Source organism: Thrips palmi, unplaced genomic scaffold (genome assembly GCF_012932325.1).
Source record: "Thrips palmi isolate BJ-2018 unplaced genomic scaffold, TpBJ-2018v1 HiC_scaffold_7, whole genome shotgun sequence".
Classification (NCBI taxonomy): domain Eukaryota; kingdom Metazoa; phylum Arthropoda; class Insecta; order Thysanoptera; family Thripidae; genus Thrips; species Thrips palmi.
The window spans coordinates 9,486,387-9,504,002 of NW_023144634.1; the positions used below are offsets into that span (position 1 = coordinate 9,486,387).

Genomic DNA, 17,616 nt, shown 5'->3' on the forward strand with positions numbered 1-17,616 from the left:
AGATGCCGCGGTCTGGCGCGATGCAGCGCAGGTACGCCGGGGATCCGATGCACCGGGACACCCGATCCCCTTGTCGTCGCGGCCTCATCGCCGTGCTGTGGCGGTGCGCGCCGCCGCTTGGGGCCTTCACGGCCTCCACGGCTAGGGCCTTCATGGAGCTGTTGGCGGAGTGCGCGGGCAGCGCGGGCACTGCCCGACTTTACGGGTTCATTCCAGCGCTCGCTGGACAGGCTGAGGTTAATGACGGCTCGCATGGCCGTGGTACGGTGGCGCCTCCGCGTGGCTCTGGAAGGAAGCAGTGGGGGAAGGGGAGGGCGACGCGGCCGCCCTGTACTCCCTGTACTCCCTGTTAGCGTAATCTGCAGCCTCCATCCAGGCGCTCCCGTTGCTCCCGTTGCTCCCGTTACCCGAATCCTGCTGATCCAGGCCGCCGCCTGGGGCTGCCTGGGGCTGCCTGGCGCACCCCACGTCCTTGCCGACGTTCCAGGCGGTCTCCAGGCGGTCTCCAGGATGTTCCAGGCGGTCTCCAGGATGTTCCAGCGCCTTCCAGGCCTCCAAGGACCCCGACGGCGCCGCGCCTGTCCCTGCCGAAAAGTCGCTTTGTTCTCGTGTCTCTCTCACACCCCTTCGTGGCGCCCCATGAGTGTGACGGAGACAACGAGACGAAGTGCCTCTTCGGAATCAGTGCGCTGCTGCCACTATAGCATGTATCCGCGCCCAGAGCACATTGAAAGAGAATCGGGGTGCTTGGCGGGCCGGGGCTGCGCTGCCCCGCAGACTGATTTCGATTGGGAGGTGTCTCTCTCGCACTCGCGAGGCAAGCAAGGCAGGCCGTCTGGGCGCGAGAGAGACGCGGCGCGGGGCGGGCCGCTTTAGTGGGGGCTTCGCGGGAACAAGCAATGAATACGAAATAGGAACATCGACCAGCCTGCTTCCGTCGCGGCGCGTCGCGGCGCGTCGCCCGGGCCGCCACACACGCGCCGCACACGCGTCTCCCACAGTGGCGCGCCTCGACGCCGCCAAGTGCACCGAGCAGCCAATCAGCGTCCTCGGCGTCGTGGCGGAGACTCTCGCTGCCGCACTTCGGCGGCCCATTGCCCAGCGTCGATCAGGCCACCTCAGACTTGGAAAACATTGTTTGCATTGGCGGCAGTTTGACGGCGACCGCAGGGCCCGGGCGCGGTGGGTGCGGTGGGCGGGGCCTGCCCCTCCCGTGGCCGCCGTGCCCGCAGCACCGCAGCGCGGCCCGTACCGTGCCTTGCCGCTAATCACAAGCGCGACGTACTCACTCACACCCGATCACACACACGCACGCACACACACACAGTGCACATGCTCCGGTGCGGTACTTCCGGCGGCGGCCCGGTCCACAGCTCCAGTTTCCGCCACGCCGTCGACCGGATCGGTGCGTCGCGCCGCGCGCCCAGGACCGCGTCGAGGACACTGCCAACCAGGCGCGAGGCGGCCACCCATCAGTATCGCACCCATTTCTAGTCTCGCCACGCCGTCGGCCAGTGACCGGTTCGCGGCAGCTCAGTGGGTGGTTCGGTGTGTTCGTGCCGCGTCTGTGACCAGTTTGTGACCAGTTTGTTGCCAGTTTGTGACAAGTTTGTGACCAGTTTGTACTGACCAGCCAGTGAATCATTCGAGCGCGCTTGGCCGCGTGGAGTGATCATTTTGTGACCAGTGTGGCCATCGAGAGCCGACTTTAGTGCCTCTTTGTGACCGTCGTGTGCATTTCGCGACGGCCCCCTTGACCTGTGCAACCACTTTGTGACTCGGCCGTAGCCGCGACCACTTCCAGTGTCGTGTGACCAGCTCGTCCTGGAGGCCCTGGCGGTCGTGGACAGGCCCCCTCATGTTGGCGGGCAGGCTCGGCGGGGGTCCGGGCGCCGCACCAACCGGCTTGCCTCCAGGATCACGTCGAGAACCACGTAGAGGCCCTCGGTGACGTCCGTCCTCGATGGGCTGGTACCCGTCACCCCGGCAGGGACAGCGCAGAGGGCCTTGACAGCGCCGAGATGGCGAGTAAGTAAAGCCGGATTTTCACATTTTCACTTTCTTTTTTGGGACTGTTTTTCGCCATTTTCATTTCCTTTTCCGCCACTCCGCGCGCGGCGCGAGGCGCTTCGATATCTCGCCGCCAGTGTCCTTGCTGCTGCCACGCCGCGAACCGAAAATAGAAACGCGGCATGAAGGTCTCTCCACGCCAATCATCGGACTGGGTCACTACACTGATAGAACTTGCTCCTGGATCCGTTCCGTTCGGGGGGCAACTTTCGGCGAGTGGCGTAACGTCTCAAATCGCTCGCAGCGCTTCCCAACACGATTGTGCACATGCAGGCGGGAAGGAACTACGAAATCCTCGCGCCATAAATCGCGTTTTGAAAGGGGCTGTACGAGGAGGGGGGGGGGGCACTCCTCCACCTCTCTCCCTCGCACTGCCGTCCACCGCGTGCGACGGGGACCGCGATAGCGGGATGAGGCCGCGTGGCGTCGGACAGAAACTCCATTTAAAGAAGCATTTGTCCACTTGACAGAGCCCTGGAGAGCCAGTCCTGATGGCGCGGTACGCCCCGCTGCTGGAGAGACTGGAGAGACTACTGGAGATGCTGGCGCACCATTTGGCCCCGCAGCCCCGCCGGCTGAACCTTATGGGGGACGGGACGGCTTTGTGGCATTTTACTACTCTTTTATGTTTTTAATTTTTTTGTCGCGAGGCTATGAAAGTTCCTTTTTGGCGCGCGTCCGCGTGGGGTGGCCGGTGGGGTCATACGTTCGGTTCGAGTCCTGTTTAGTGACTCTGGAGCTCAAAACGCGTCTCGAGTTTTGGCCGCCTCCACCGGTCCACTGTGATGCGTCTGGCTGCGTCTGCTGCGTCTGGCCTCGCGGGGGCTTACTCCTTTATTCCTCGCCAAACCGCCCGGACCGCCTGTCTGAGCCATTCAAAATAGCGCGCGTCTAGCGGGAGTTCCCTCCGCGCTGGCTCCGCAGCTCCGCGCGGCCACCGGTCTCTAGGAGAGCTTTGTCAAAGCCTTGGCTTCTCTTTTGAGAGAAAGCGGAGATTACGGCGGGAAGGCCGGCCAGACGGGGCAGCATTCGTTTCGCATTAGGCTTGGCCGGCTTGGCCGGCGCGGCACGGATGACCCACATTGGGGACGAACTCTGCTAAAGAATCGAAGCGAAAACTGCCACACCACAGTTTCTTGGCGAAAAAAAATGCCAGGGTCGATATTGGCGAGCCTCGCCTGCCAATTTTATAAAATGACAACTAAAAATTTATGAACAGAAATGCGATTTGGAGGGTCCGTTCAAGCCATTCGCAGACAGTCAATTAAAAATTGCAAAAATTTGAGCTGGGGAAACCCAGGCTGTGAGCAGCACCTCTTACTTTCAAACTATCCGTCGCCACTCGGTGAAAGTAAGTTACTGTACCGAAAACGAGTGCCGAATTGGCGGTCCCTCTCTCTCACTCATACGGGCTCTGTGATAGCCTGCATGTGCGCCCCGGGCCTGCGCCATGCGTTCCACGCGGGGCGCGCCGTCTGGGCCGCGGGGGCTCGGGGGCGCCTGGCCTGGCCTGGCCCCACATGCGGGCGGAGCAAACCCCGCGATCACAGTCGCTTTCTCTGCATTAGACCCACTAAACCACTAAGCCACTGCTTGAGTCCAAAAATTTCAGAAAAAAATTAAGAGAATTAAAAAAAAAATAAAAGTACGTAGCCTTGAGAAAAGTGTTCTAAGCAAGGTTCAAAGTTTCCGAATTATCTGAAAATTTTTCCATGTTTCTTCAATTGGTTTAGAAATTTGAGTTTGAAACTTTGAAAGTTTTCGTTTATTTTCCATTCCAACCCGAGTTATCACAATGAATTGGACAGTTGTAACTGGTGTGGGAGAGTTCCATGTGACGTGTTTCGTTGTGCACTCGGCGCGTCCATCCAGCTGCTGCAGCAGAGCACAGCACAGCAAGGCGCGGCACGGCACGGGACGTGACCGAGAAGAAGTAGTGCAAGGGCCTCGACTGCAGGGCCGGTCGGTCGGCCGGTCGGTCTTGGAGGGCGGGGGCGAGGATACGGCCCGGGCTCCTTTTTGTCGCCGGAATAAAACAAAAACAGAGGCTTCTTCTGTTAAGTTTGTCCAATAAGTGCTGCCGGCCTGCTTGTGTGCTGCAGGTCCCCGACTGCTGGCGTTGCTGGCGCTGCTGCTGCAGGTGGTGAAGATGGCCCTCGGCGTGCAGCTGGGCCCGCAGGAGTCGTCCGTGCTGCTGAGCCAGGGCGCGGTCCGCGGGGTGAGTCTCGACGAGGTCCCACACTGTAAACATATACCAGGGTGGAGTGCACCTAACGTTCCAACCACGTTCAGACGAACTATGACTGCGGCCTGCTGGCTGGTGCCGGTGGTGCCGAAAGTGCTATCGTCGCTCTGTCTCTCTCGCACTCCAGTCGCGTCCCGTGGGAGTGCGGGAGAGACAGAGCGACGCTCCGGGCGGCTCGCCGCGGCGCTGTGCACCGGAAGGACCGGAAGTGGCCGCGCCGCGTCGCCTCGCTTCGCACGCAGCCCGGCCGGCCGGCCGAGTGTGACCAGCGCGACGCGTCGCGACGCCATGACGACGCGACGCCACCACAACACGCCGCCCCGGACGCGGCCCGTGCGCTTGACCGTGGATAGACTATATCCGGCCTGGGATATCCCATGTTCCCGCGGTTCCCTTCCCGCCGGCACGATATGCCGCCTGCCGGCCGCGTTGCCAAATTTGTGGCCGTTCGGTTCGGACCGAGCGGCTGCTGGGCCCAACGACACACAGCGCGTTGTCGCAGTTTGCAGTGTGCTTTCGCGGCGCTGCAGTTCAAACAGCAACAGGGGCGCTTCGAATCCAAGCCCCTGCCCGGCGTCGAGGCCGTGTCGAGGGCGCCTTTTAAGGGCTCCATTCTCGGCGTGCCGCGGCGTGCCACGGCGTGCCTCTGTGGATACGCGTTAATTGTCGGGCCGAACAGCAGCGCCGGGACAATGCTCGACATGCAGGCCGGTGATTACGACACTGCACTGCACCGCCAGAGGTCGCCGTCGGCGCGCCGGCGCCGCGGGCAAGGGCGCCATGCAGGCAGCGCGGGCACGCCGTCGACTGGAGTCACTGGAGTCCCGCCGAGTCCCGCGCCGAGTCCCGCCGAGTCGCTGAGAGCTCATTACCCCTCCCCTTTTTACAACCCCTTGGCGCTGCAGTACTTATTGCAGGCAGACCGCTTTTCCTCTCCTTCTTCTTCTTCTTCTCTTCTTCTTCTTCTTCCTCCTCTTCTTCTTCCTATTCTCCTGCTCCTTCTTCTTCATCTTCTCATCCGATCCTCGCGTTGGTCTGTTGGACGTGAAAAATGGTCTGTGGATCAAAAAAGGGGAAATCAAAAAATATAATCTGTGGGGACTGAAAAATTGTCTCCGCTCTCAGTCGCTCGGAGCACTCCACGCCGCAGGCGCGTCGTCCAAATCAAGACGTTTTCCCCCGACCAGCTCTCGAGCGCGTCTTTCCACAAAATGACTTCATCTCCAAATGCCCCACATTTACGTTTTTCCTCTCCCTCCTCTTCCCCCTTCCTTATTTCCCCAGCTTTCAGCCGATTGAGTGATGGACGACTCGGGCTCCAAGTGGAACGACAACGACTTACCAGGGGGTTACGCTCACCCAGGTGTGGCAAAGCCAGGCACAGCGATGGTGTCTTCTGGGGGGGGGGGAGAAGCAAGCCCGGGCCCCCCACTTCAGACACCCCCTGCATCGACAGGCGCCAATCACGCGGAATTTCAAGTGCAGGCCCGCCGTGGCTTTGGCAGTGGCGCTGCGGCGTGGCCGCGGACTGCGTAATGGCGGCCAAAGTGGCTGCTCTGCTCTGCGCCTCACAGGCCGCCTCACAGGCAGCCGCCTCGGAAAGCCTCCCAAAGGCTGCCGCCACGCTGCCGCCACGCGTTGGAGCTCGCGGAGCCGGGAGCCGCGAGATGTAGTGCAGGGCGCAAAGTGGCTGCATACCGCGGGGCGGGGCGGGGCGGGGCTGGCGGAGAATAGGGAAGTCGGAAAGGGCGCGCGAGTTTTGAAAGCCGGGCCACTCCTGTTTTATACATTCAGCCAAGCCGGCCGTGTCACATCGAACGCGGCGACTTTGAATCGGGGGTCCCGGCAGCCGTCCTGGCTTCGGGCTTCGGCCTCGTCGCACGGCGGGGCGGGGCGGGGCGGGGCGGGGCGGGGCGGGGCATCAGGGCGCGCAAAGTCAGCCTTTCCGGCAACACCCGCCGCCGCCGCCCCGCTGACTGTATAACCCGTTCGAGCCGCTTGCTTGATCCGACTTAACTAACTTGGCACTCGGCGCGTAGTCCGCCCCCCCCTCCTCCCCGTTCCCACGCGGAATACACTCGGCTTCCGTTCTGTGAATCAATTTACCCCTCCGGCCTGCGGCTCCGGCGACCCTGTCGTGTCTCGTCGCCGCCTGGACGCCCCGCCACCCCGCCCCGCCCCGTTGACGCAAACCGCGCGATACGCAAACCACGCGAACGTCTCGCCGCCGATTAATTTCAGATTAGACAAGGGCAGGCAGGGCAGGGCAGGCAGATCTAGGCGTGGTGCGTGGCGGTGCGTGGCGGTGCGTGGCGGTGCGTGGGGGCGTGTGACAGACGCCCCCGGAACTGGCATGCCGATCGTGATTGCGTGCAAATTTGGACTTGGACGCCTCGGCTTGGCTCTGCCAGGCTCTGCCCAGCGAGGCGCCTTCAGGCACGGAGGCCAACATGCGAGGATGCATTATTCCGCAGGCGAACTAGCCTAGCTGGCCGTGCCGCTGACGCCGTGCCGGCACTGCGAAGTTCGCGCCTCCCCGGCACTGCCTGCCAGCCGCCTGACCGAGCTCGACAACTCTCGCGCGCGCTCTCACGGTCCGACGCGAGCTGATTTTAGTTTTCGCAGTTTTGCCGTTTGCTAATTCATCGCGACGCGGAAGACCCTGGCTAAAAAGGTGGTGGGGGTCGTATCGACGGACGAGCCCCGCTCCTCGGGCAATGCCATCGGCTTTACATTATTTACGCCGGCTACGCTGCTGGCCTCGCTTCGCGCGTCGTGGCGATTTCAAGCGGCCACTGCCATATCTCGAGTCAGAGGGCCCCCCCGCCCTGGGCCCGGCCCTGCCCTGGGCCCGCCGCGGCGCGCCGTCCCACCATCTTCCATCGCCCACTTTCCCCAATGGTACGGCCGCCCCCTCCCCCGCCCCTTTTCCCTATTCGCACCCCAGCCGGCCGCTGCGGAAGCACTTGAAGAAGGCAGCCCCCTCATATTCACCTTCACGGCCTCCCCCCCCCTCGCGCAGGCAGGGGCATTCGTAATCGGGCTGCGCTCCGCTCCGCTCGGCGGCCCGCGGCTCGCGGGGCGGGTTTTAAAAACGGGGATAAGTGGCGGCGCTCCGAAGCGCTCCGAGGCGAGCGACGTTTCATCTGGCGCCGTAAAATATGAAAATGCGTTGCGCTTCGGAGCTTCGGAGCGCGCGATAAATCCAGCGCGGCGCGCGATTCGGTCCGAAAAGGGGGGGGGGAGTCTGTTCCGTCAGCGGGGAGGGGAAAGACTTGGAAAGTCTATCAGGGACCGGCCGGGGAGACAGTGGGATGGAGCCACACGCACCTAACGACCTAGCCTCCAGCGAGGGTGCGCGAGTAGTAGCTCACCAGACAGTTCGCCCATCTCACCACGGGAGCAACCTCGTGTTCTACCACACTGAGTTTGTCCTCGCCGAGCACAAATGTCTCCGCTCCCCGGCCTCGCAGCAGGATGACGTCACTGAGCCCGTTCTTGTCGTTCCAGATGCGCGTGCTGACGGAGACCCGGCAGGGCGTCCTCGCCTACCTGGGCGTCCCCTACGCCGAGCCGCCCATCGGAGAGCTGCGCTTCTCGGTGAGTAAAGCCCGCGTGCTCTGTCCTTCTCGCACTCGAGGGGCGTCAGGTGCGAGAGAGACAGAGACGTGCGCCGGGTGGGCAGGGCAGCGCGCTGGGTTTGGGCGGGTCGGGTTGGTCGGGTTGCCCACCGCGCAAGTGGAGAGCAGTGCAAAGCATGGAATGGAACCGTGGAGGGTGGGGAGCTTGTAGTGGGTAGGATTAATTTGGGCCCCGCTGCCTTCAGCACGGCCTGCGCAGCCTGCGTCGCGACGGGGGAGGGGGATCGCTAGTTTATTGTGGGCGAGGGTCAAACAAGACCAAGATGGGGTCCTGAGATTGTGTCGCCAGCGGAGTGTTGGCGTGTGGAATGGCTGATTATTCGACTTGATATGGCGAAGGAAATTACAGCAGCGCTAGCTGTAAGACGCAGACGTCGTCGGTGTTCAATACCACCGTCTTCTTCAATCATCAACTCATCACGAAGTTTGCGCTGCAGCCGGGCCAGAGCGGGCCACACAGTGGGCCAGAAGACCGGCGCAGATCAGACGACCTCGCCCCGCGTCGCCCCGCGTGTGCTGCGCCGAGGAGGCCTGCTCCTGCAGGCAGCAGTACGAAGAGGAGCAGGACCCGAAGGACGACGAGAGCACAGTAAACTTGGATAACGCGGGGCCTGCGCCAACGCCATGCCCGCGCCATGCCCGCGCCATGCCCGCGGTACGCGGAGAAGGGCGTGAGGGAGGTTAGGGTGGAGGGGGAGGGACTGTTAAGGGGTGCACGTGCCGCCCAACATGTTGCCGCCCTACACGTCGCAGCCCCAGGGAGTCAGCCTGTTCTGTCTGCGAGAAATGGGACGCACCGCGGCAGCCCGGCGCGGCAGGGCGGGCGGACGGACGGGACAGACAGACGGACCGGCAGACGGTCGTTGCAATGTTTATTCGCTCGATTATTGTTTCATTGTTTTTTCATCTTTCAACGTTCCGCACGCCACCCTGACCTAGCGCACTGCAAGACTGATGCGGCACCAAGCCTCCGAGGTCGCGGTTTGCGACCGCCCCGTCCGGCCCCGCCCCGCCCCGCCCAGGACACGAAATAAGGAAATAAATAAGCCCACCGAGGATGTAAATTTCAGGCCCGGATAAGCTGGGGAAGGTTTGTGTACTCGGCGCGGTTATGTTATATTCATGCGCACAACTGCCGCTCTAAGAAGAGTTTTGCACTTCTGCTGTATCTGAGGAGCCCCTCCCCTCCCCCTCCCCCACCACGCCTCCCGAATTGAATTTGTGGAGGGAGGGGACATATGTCTGCCGCCCCCGGACTGGCTGGGCTAAGCAAAAAGGAGTGAGGGCTTCAGGGCGTTCCAGGCGTTCCGGGCGCGGACTGGCCCGGGGCCGTGGCGTCGTGGCGTGGCGCCCCCCGGGAGCAAAATGGAGCGTGGCGCGGCGCCGAATGTTTCCGCGCGTCGGTCCGCGACGGCCACCTGCTGCCCGTCTGCGACCGTGCCCTGCAGGCCCTGCACCTCTCCGAATTTCTCATACTGCAATTTCAAAGTTTCCCATCTTTTCATTGGACCTCGAAGTTCTCCTCTCTACTTGATTTTAAGATCCTAAATTTCATTTCTCACACTTCACTGTTTCATGCCAGATAAGCCTGAGGGTATTTCTAGAGCCCTGAATTATTCGTGGATTTGTGAGCCCGAGTTCTCGATGCTGCAGGCGCCCGCGCGGCACCGGGGCTGGAACGGCACACTGTCGGCGACGTCCTTCCGCGCCGCCTGCCCGCAGCCCGACGCGCGCGGCACCGGCACCGCCGCCGGCCTGGCCGCCGCCCTGGCCTCGGACGGGCTGGGGCTGGGCCTCGGCCTCCAGGAGCAGGACGAGGACTGTCTCTTCCTCAACATCTGGGCCCCGGAGGTGAGTCGAGCTGAATTCTGCATGACAAAGACCGCTCGGGAGAGGCGGGCGGGCACACTGTGGCGGGCACACTGTGGCGGGCACACTGTGGCGGGCACACTGTGGCGGGCACACTGTGGCGGGCACAGCGGCGCAGCGCACGAATGGCGGCGACTGGGAACACGAACACTCGCCGCCCGAGGCAGCCCAGGGCAGCCCGGGGCAGCCTAAGGCAACCTGAGGGGGTTTAAAGAGCCGGACGCGCGGACGCGGCACAGCACCACCTGCCGCTCCTCGCAGCCTCGCCGCTTCGCCCGCCCTAGCACCTGCCCGTCTTTGACCCGCCTCTACGGAGCCACAGGTGAGCGGCCGCACAGTGTACCGCAGCCGGCGTGGGCCGACTCTTCAGTCCTAGAGGTCTTCCCTTGCAAGCAAACCAACTTCCGACCCTGTTCCTTCCTCCGCGCGTGAGAGAACCTCGATGCTCGGACTGCGCGTGGGGTATTGACAAGGTCTTCGCGCGCGAAGAAAACCGTCTCTACCCCGCGCGCAGGAGCCCGGCCCGAAGGCAGCATGGCAGTGTCTTTCGCGCGTGGGGTATTGATGAGGTCTTCGCGCGCGAAGAAAACCGTCACTACCCCGCCTGCAGGAGCCCGGCCCGAAGGCAGCATGGCAGTGTCTTTCGCGCGCGGGGTACTGACAGGTCAGTCCCATTGTCCCCGCCATCCGCCGGTGGCCTCCCCCCTCGTGGACAGGGGCCGGCACCAGGGCACTAAACGTGCTCATAGCCAGACAGCCGGCTAAATAATTCGGTGCGGGTTTGACTGGCGATTGTCCGCTCCTTTGGCCGTGACGTCAGACGCCTGCATTATTCCAGGGAGCCACGGCGTTCCGCCCCGTGCCCGTGATGGTCGTCCTGGAGGGCCGCGGCTTCGTCACGGGGTCGCCCGCCCAGCTGCCGGCGCAGGACCTGGCCGCCGAGGGCGTCGTCGTGGTCACCGTGGCCTACCGCCTCAACGTGTTCGGTGAGTGCTGCAGCATGCTCGTCGCACAGTGGATTGGAAGCGGTTGAAATCCCGGACGCGTTTTGAGCTGCAGAGTCACTAAAAATGACTGGAACCGAGCGTGTGACCCACCATTTGCTCTCCGATCGAGGAATCCATTGGTGGGGTCACACGTTCGGTTCGAGTCCCATTAAGCGACTCTGGAGCTCAAAACGCACATAGAATTTTGGCCGCCTCCACCGGTCTTATGGTCCTCTGTGTGCTGCTCGTCGGTACAGGACTTCAGGGAAAATTATAACACTCAATAATGCTCATATTACTGGCAAGTTACTTATCATTTAATTAAGATCAGGTTGGGCTCAATACATGGTACCACCAACGCGTGTGCGACTCCGAAACGCGTGAATCATTTCTGCGCGTCCCCGCCCCGCCCCGCCCCGCCCCGCCCCGCCCGCCGCCCGCCCCGCCCCGCAGCGTTTCTCGCGGCCCCGCTCGCTTTACTGCAGCATGAAATTCCGCCAGCGTGCAATAATGATACTGATCGCGGGGCTCGATATTGCGATATGAGCTGAGCAGGCGGGGCGGTGGAGCAGCCCATCGGCGTCCTGGTCAGCACGGCAGCACGGCAGCACGGCCACGCCGGGGTTCGTTAAGTTTTAACGCGCGCCCTTCGCCGCTGAAGGGCCTGGAGGGCCTGAGGGCCTGCAGTCTGAAGGGCCGAGCGGACAAAAGCGCCCTCCGGATCATCGCCGCCCTCTAAGCATCTGCTGACCGATGAGTCCTCGCCTTATAACGGTGCAGGTCGGCGGTTCGCGCCCCAGCAGCGCGTCAAATTTGAAGATAAAGTGAGGGTCGCCGGGCCGGGCCGGGCCGGAACGCGCCACCCTGACGGCGCATCACCCTTTTACTCGCGGACGTTACCGGAGTTATGACGGCCCCCAGGCTGGGCCCGGGACGGCGCTTCGGCGCGCTGTCTCTCTCGCACTCGCGCGGCGTTCCGTTGGGGTGCGACAGAGACAGAGCGACGAAGCGCTGTTTGGGAGGAGCTGGGGCACGCGGCATGCGGCCTGCAGGGACGCGCCGTGGATATGAAGCCCCGATCCTCTCCCCTCCCCTCCCTCCACTCGCATGCCCTGCCGCACCTAAGCCCGGCGACTTGCTGCGCGACGTTCAAGGATGCGGCCCGAATAAAGTTTTTCAGAATTTGTTGACAGTTTCCCAGGTTGGCCCCAGCACCTCTCCGCCTCTCTCCTTCTCTCTTTTGCAACAGCAATTACACCTCACCACCTCCGGTCTCTTCCAGACCGCCGGGGCGCTCCGGGGGCTCCTCGGGGAGGCGCCGTCCTCGTCGTTTCGTTGCTCTGTCTCTGTCGCCCTCAAGGGCCGACCTAGGGTGCGCGAGAGAGACAGAGACAGAGCGACGACGGGCCAGCGAGGCGAGGCGAGGCGCCTTCGGGGCGGGGATAGGCCACCCGTCGCACAGGCGTGCGCGCAGCGCGCTGGGTTGCCTACCGCCACTTGGTCGGGCGCTAAGAGAAACAGTGCCGCTCTCTCCCAGTCCCGCTGTCGCGTTGCCGGCGCCGGCCGGCCATTCAATTGCACACTTTCAAAACACGTGTACTGGACATTTCCAAAACAAGTCGTCCCACAGTGTACCACACAGTGTTCTCGCACGCCGGCCAGCCGAAAGGCGCCAATCATTGACCAGCACCAGGTGTACGCCACTAGGCCGCGGTGTATGCCGGCCGTGTAAGGGCTGACAGCTCGGTCGGGGGGGGGGGGGGGCTTTGTGCTGCCCGGTGCTTGCTCGTCGCACGTCAACGTCAAGCAGAGCAGCGTACATCGTTCTCAAAGACTTTTCAGTGCGTTTAGTTTGCGTAATCGTGCATGTTTTTGTGCGCTCCCGAAGTTAGACAACCACGCGAGGATTTATGAATGACGCCCGGACTCGTTCATACGCCCCGCCGCGTTAAAATGTAACTTGAACGCGTAGAAAGCTACCCAGGCGCGCGAGCTAAACGCGCCCATCGCAGCACCTGAATGTTATAGTGTAGCGGTGCGACGGAGGCGAGACGCAAATTCGGCGCACGTCGCGCGGCGGCACGCCGAGGCCGCCGAACGGCAAACCATTCTGCACTCGGTACACGCCCCCGGGTTGGGGGGGGGGCACTTTGGCGACAGTGGTCGTGCAGCACGGCGCCGTGGTGCATCAGGAATACATTTGGCGTTGAACCGTCAGCGCGTCGGCTGCCTGAGCCTGGCGTTAGCCTGGCGTTAGCCGCGCCATCATGGACTCGTGGTGGGCTGCTGGGGCTCGGCTGGGCCTCGGCTGGCCGGCCGCGTCATGGCGTGGCAGCGCGGCCCCGGCTTTGCGGTGGGGATCGCCGATGATCGCGCGCCGGCCGGCCGCTCTCTGAGTGCGACAGAGACAGAGCGAATCGGCCCGCAGCGTGGCATACGCGCCAAACGCGCCAAACCAAAGCACGCGGTGCGGCCGGCGGCCTTGGCCGGTGCATCAAAGCCGATGACGACACGGGCCGAGTAACGAGATCGGTGGGTGCAGCAGCAGCAGAGGCTGCTTCCGAACGGTGCTCTCGTCGCTCCGTCTCTCTCGCACTCATGGGGCGCCCCGTAGGGGTGTGTACCAGTGTGTACGCGAGGCAGGCCGTGGCTGAGGCCGGTTCCCCGGCTGCCGGGTCGAAAAGCGTGCCCCCCCCCCCGTCGCAGCTTCCCACGCATTATACATTCATAACCCAATCTGCGGCGGGGCGTGGCGGGCGTGGCGGGCGTGGCCCCCGTGCCGCGGGTGGCGGCGGGGCGTGCGCGATCGGCGGGCGAAACGAAACGCCATCATTGAGACCCTCTCCCCGGTGATGAAAATGTTGTTGTTTTCGCAGGTTTCCTTTGCCTCGGGGACGGCGGCGCGCGCGGCAACCTGGGCCTCCTCGACCAGTACCTGGCGCTGCTGTGGGTGCGCGACAACATCGACAAGTTCGGCGGCGACCCCCGCACCATCACGCTGCTGGGCCACGGCGCGGGCGCGGCCAGCGTTGCGCTGCACCTCACCAGCCCGCGGACGCTGGGTGAGCCTCGGTCGCGGGTTCGATCCCCACCAGGGCCACTCTCCGGCGGTGTTTTGATTGTCGTGTTTTAGGTTTGTTCCAGCGCGCCGTCCTCATGTCGGGCGCCGCGTCGTCGCCATGGGCGCGCTCGCCGTCGGCCACCTCCGCGTCGCTGGGGGTGGCGCGCAGTCTGGGCTGCCCGCTGCCGCCGTTCGCGGCCTTCCCGTTGGACACCGAGTCCCGCCTGCCGCCACTGCGCCCGGCCTCGGCCACCACCCTGGACTGCCTCAGGACCAAGTCCACCTCGGAGATCCTGAGGGCCTTCCTCACGCAGTACCAGGTGAGTGAGCAGTTCGGAATCCCGTCATCTCAATGTCTGCCATGCGCCGACAGTGAACAAAGCGGCGTTTGCGCCTGTCCTCCACCCCTTACCGCAAAGATTGTGTTTTGTTTCCGTATCGCCAGGCCGGTAACTGGTCGGACCTGCCCCTGCCCGTGTCCGACTCGTTCCTGCCCCCCGAGGAGCAGTACCTGCCTAAGGACCCGAGGGACGCCCTGCGCGAGGGCGCGTTCCCCCAGGTGCCCATCATGACGGGCGTGGCGGACCAGGACGGCACCGTGGCCTTGGGTGAGGCTCGTGACTTTCAACGCGGCGGGTGTGACTTTCACTCTCAAACGCTCTGCTTCCCCAAACTGTAGCCGAGCAGCGCGACCTGTCCCGGCAGAGCTTCGCGCAGCTGCGGCGGTTCTTCTTGAACGCCGCCATCCCCGGCGTGGCCAAGCGCTACGGCTTCACCACCATCCCCACGCGCTGGCCGCTCCCCGAACGCCGCGACGACAACGACCTGGACGGCTACCCGGACGACGCGCTGCGAGAGCCCGGCATCGAGGTGGCCGTCGACGCCAGCCTGCGCGCGCTGCTGGAGTGGAAGTACGTGGACGCGGCGGCGCCCGGCGACACCAGCGCCCTCATGGCGGGGCTGCTGCAGGTAAGGAGGCGCCCTGCATCGCCCTGGAACGCCCCGGAACGCCCCGGAACGCCTGCAGCCTGGCCCGGCCTGACTGATTGCTCTGTGTTTGCAGATGTACACAGACGCCCGCTTCAAGGCGCCCCATGCCCGGCAGCTGCAGTTGCTGTCGTCCAGGACAACGCAGCTGTTTGCGTACCGCTTCGACCAGCCGGGCCCCGACCTGGTGGGCTCAGGGTACCCAGGTGGGGACTCCTGCTTCGCCTCTTTGCCTTATCTTTATTTCGAGCAAAACAAGAACGAGGCCCGCGCTGTCCTCTTGGCCTCCCGATGACGACAAAGGTCCAATAATGGGATGTAGCGCGGGCGGGCCGCGGGCCGGTCCCACTTCAAAGTCTTCCGGTTTGACAATTAATTCAGTACAAGAGAGAAGGCGGCGTCGCCCCGCGATGTGTTCAAGGCGAGTTTGACGAGGGGGCCGAGGTGGATGAGGGGCAACAGGCCTTAGCGCCATCCTCGTCAAGCTCGCCACGCCCCGCCCCGCCCCGCCACGCCACGAGGATCAGGGCGCCTGGCAGAGGGCCCAGCCCGGCCAGCCCGGGGCGCTCCTTTAAACTTTGTTTTAATTGCTTTATTCCCAACCAAATTAGCTTATTTTCTTTCGCATCTTTGCTCGCTGAAGGGAGAAACGAAGAGACGGCCAAGTTGGGCTGAAACAGGCCAACAGGCTTGCGGATAAAGGGATGCGACCCCTCCCCTCCCGCGGCTGCACTGCCACAAAAAAGATGAGTGTCACTCGGATTCCCGAAATCCAAATCATTTATCTGATCTTGTGTGGATATTGTTTGCCAAGGCGGTTGAATTGGGTTACAATTGTGTCTCTCCTCGTCCCTGCTAAGGCACGGCATTTCGCGGCATTCCCTGGAGCCTTTGCCACGGGCCTGGCTTGCTTCGCGTCCGCGGGGAACGCCCTGATACTTCCTCGTTCGGCGACGAGGCCCCACCCCGCCCCACCCCGCCCCGCCCCGCCCCGCCTCCCCTGTGTGTAATAACAAGTCGAGAAGAGCGACCCCGTGAGACAGTCTCGTTCCGGCTGGTTCCCGCGCTCACTTCCAAATCAAGTTGGGACAATTACGCGTGCGTCATCTGTTCGCCTGTTTGTGGCTGGTGCGGCGACGTGGCCGTGGCTCGTGGTTCCTCCCCGGGGCAGTGCGGCCCTGCCTACCGGGGTGCCGTCGAGACTGTCGAGACTGCGTACCCACCAGGCTGACTAGGCATAGCGCAGCCTCACAACCTGGAGGACTGCAAAGCTGCCGAACGGAACTGTGGTCCGACTAGACCCCTAGACCTGACGGCTTGCGCGGCTTGCGTGACCTCTACTGCCTGCCTAGACCTGGCGCTGCCTGCGCTGTGCTGCCCGTCGTCCCGCGCGGTCTTACTCAAAGTGATTCTAATCTCCAGACTTCGGGAAACTTTGTTGCCGGGTCAGTAAATCCCCCGCCAAAGGGGCGGGCAGGCAGGCAAGGAGCCACGCGCGAGGAATTGACGCGGGAACTTTGACAAGACGCGGGGAAAAAACGAGCCAGAGCGGGTATTCGAACCAGCGACTGTGTTGTTGGCAGGCGCGGGGTACGGCTCGGAGCTGCTGCTTCTGCTGGGGCCGACGCTGCTCCGGCAGGTGGCTGGGCGCCGCTTCACGCCGCAGGAGGAGCGCCTGGCGGCCTACATGAAGAGGATGTGGGTGGACTTCGCGAGGGCCGGGTGAGTGACTGTGCATGCGCCGCACTCGGAAATTCAAGGTTCAACGTGGTCTCTGGCGATGGGCGAGATAGTTTGGCAGCAGCCTCCCTCACGGTACTGTGCCCCGCAGCAACCCCACGCCGGGCGCGCGCGGCTACGGCGTCACGTGGCGGCGGTACACCGACTCGGACAGGGCCTTCTTGTCGCTGGTGGCGGACGGCACGCACCCCATGCCCATGCGGTCCTACTCCTTCGCCTTCCCCAGCGAGGGCGCCCCCGACGGCCAGGCCAGCGGCCGCGACGCGCGCGACACCAGGGCGGCGCAGCTGTGGAACGTGTTCCTGCCCAAGCTGCACAACGACAGCATCGGCGACCGCATGGCGGTCTGGGCCGCCTCCAGGGAAGCCCCGCTCACTAACGGTTGGTCTCACTACACTGCGAGTCGCGTCTGTTTCGGCTGCTCTTGAAAGAACCGTCTTGTTGCTCGCAGCCCAGCCCTTCCGCTCCGCCATGTTCACGCTGCTGGCGCTGGTGCTGCTGCTGCTCCTGCTGCTCATCATGTGCCTAGTGCTGCTCAAGCGGCGCGCCAAGGAGCGCGGCAGGGAGCGCGACTCCTTCTGACGGCAGTTGGGGGCGGGTGCCGGGGTGGGTGTCGGCGCCGGCCTCCTGGGTCGTTGTCTCGGACGGATCCGCAGGTTCCGGCCGTCCCGGCCGTTCCGGCTGCAACGCCGAAGCCGTGGCGGAGGCCCCGAGCTGGCCGTCAGCCCCGACCCGACGCCCGCCCCCACGCCCAACCCCCGCCCTCGCGGCGGCGTCAGTGTACGTCCCAGCTCCGCCCCCGCCCCCGGCCAAATCGCCGCACCAAACCAGCGGGAGCGAGCTTGGCGCTACAACCTGACGGACGATCGGCTTTAGCCGCTTTCCCGCCTCCTCCCCCTCCCCTTTTCCTAATTTCTCCACTGTTGTGGCATGTGTATAAAAGCGTTCTGTAAAAGGCACTCAGATATGCACTTGCATTGTAAGCAATTGAATGTACCATCTTCCTTTAAAATAAAC

General features: G+C 63.5%; 1 protein-coding gene across 1 annotated transcript; it reads left to right on the forward strand.

Annotated features, from left to right (window-relative positions):
* The first annotated feature begins 1,402 nt into the window (after positions 1–1,402).
* Positions 1,403–17,181, forward strand: LOC117652776 (acetylcholinesterase). Its single transcript, XM_034397870.1, has 15 exons — positions 1,403–2,028; positions 4,173–4,288; positions 7,826–7,915; positions 9,763–9,811; positions 10,668–10,811; positions 13,688–13,873; positions 13,945–14,192; positions 14,318–14,480; positions 14,552–14,660; positions 14,760–14,841; positions 14,936–15,065; positions 16,101–16,304; positions 16,443–16,581; positions 16,691–16,980; positions 17,051–17,181. The coding sequence occupies exons 1-15, from the start codon at positions 2,022–2,024 to the stop codon at positions 17,179–17,181; spliced, it is 2,088 nt and encodes a 695-aa protein (XP_034253761.1). The 5' UTR covers positions 1,403–2,021.
* The last annotated feature ends 435 nt before the right edge of the window (positions 17,182–17,616 follow it).

What these genes read in the sequence shown, in the direction of transcription:
- LOC117652776 (XM_034397870.1), top strand. An exon ending in GCCAGGGCGCGGTCCGCGGG is followed by an intron (nt 4,289 to 7,825) that starts GTGAGTCTCGAC and finishes TTGTCGTTCCAG; the next exon opens with ATGCGCGTGCTGACGGAGAC. An exon ending in GGTGGGCTCAGGGTACCCAG is followed by an intron (nt 15,066 to 16,100) that starts GTGGGGACTCCT and finishes GACTAGGCATAG; the next exon opens with CGCAGCCTCACAACCTGGAG.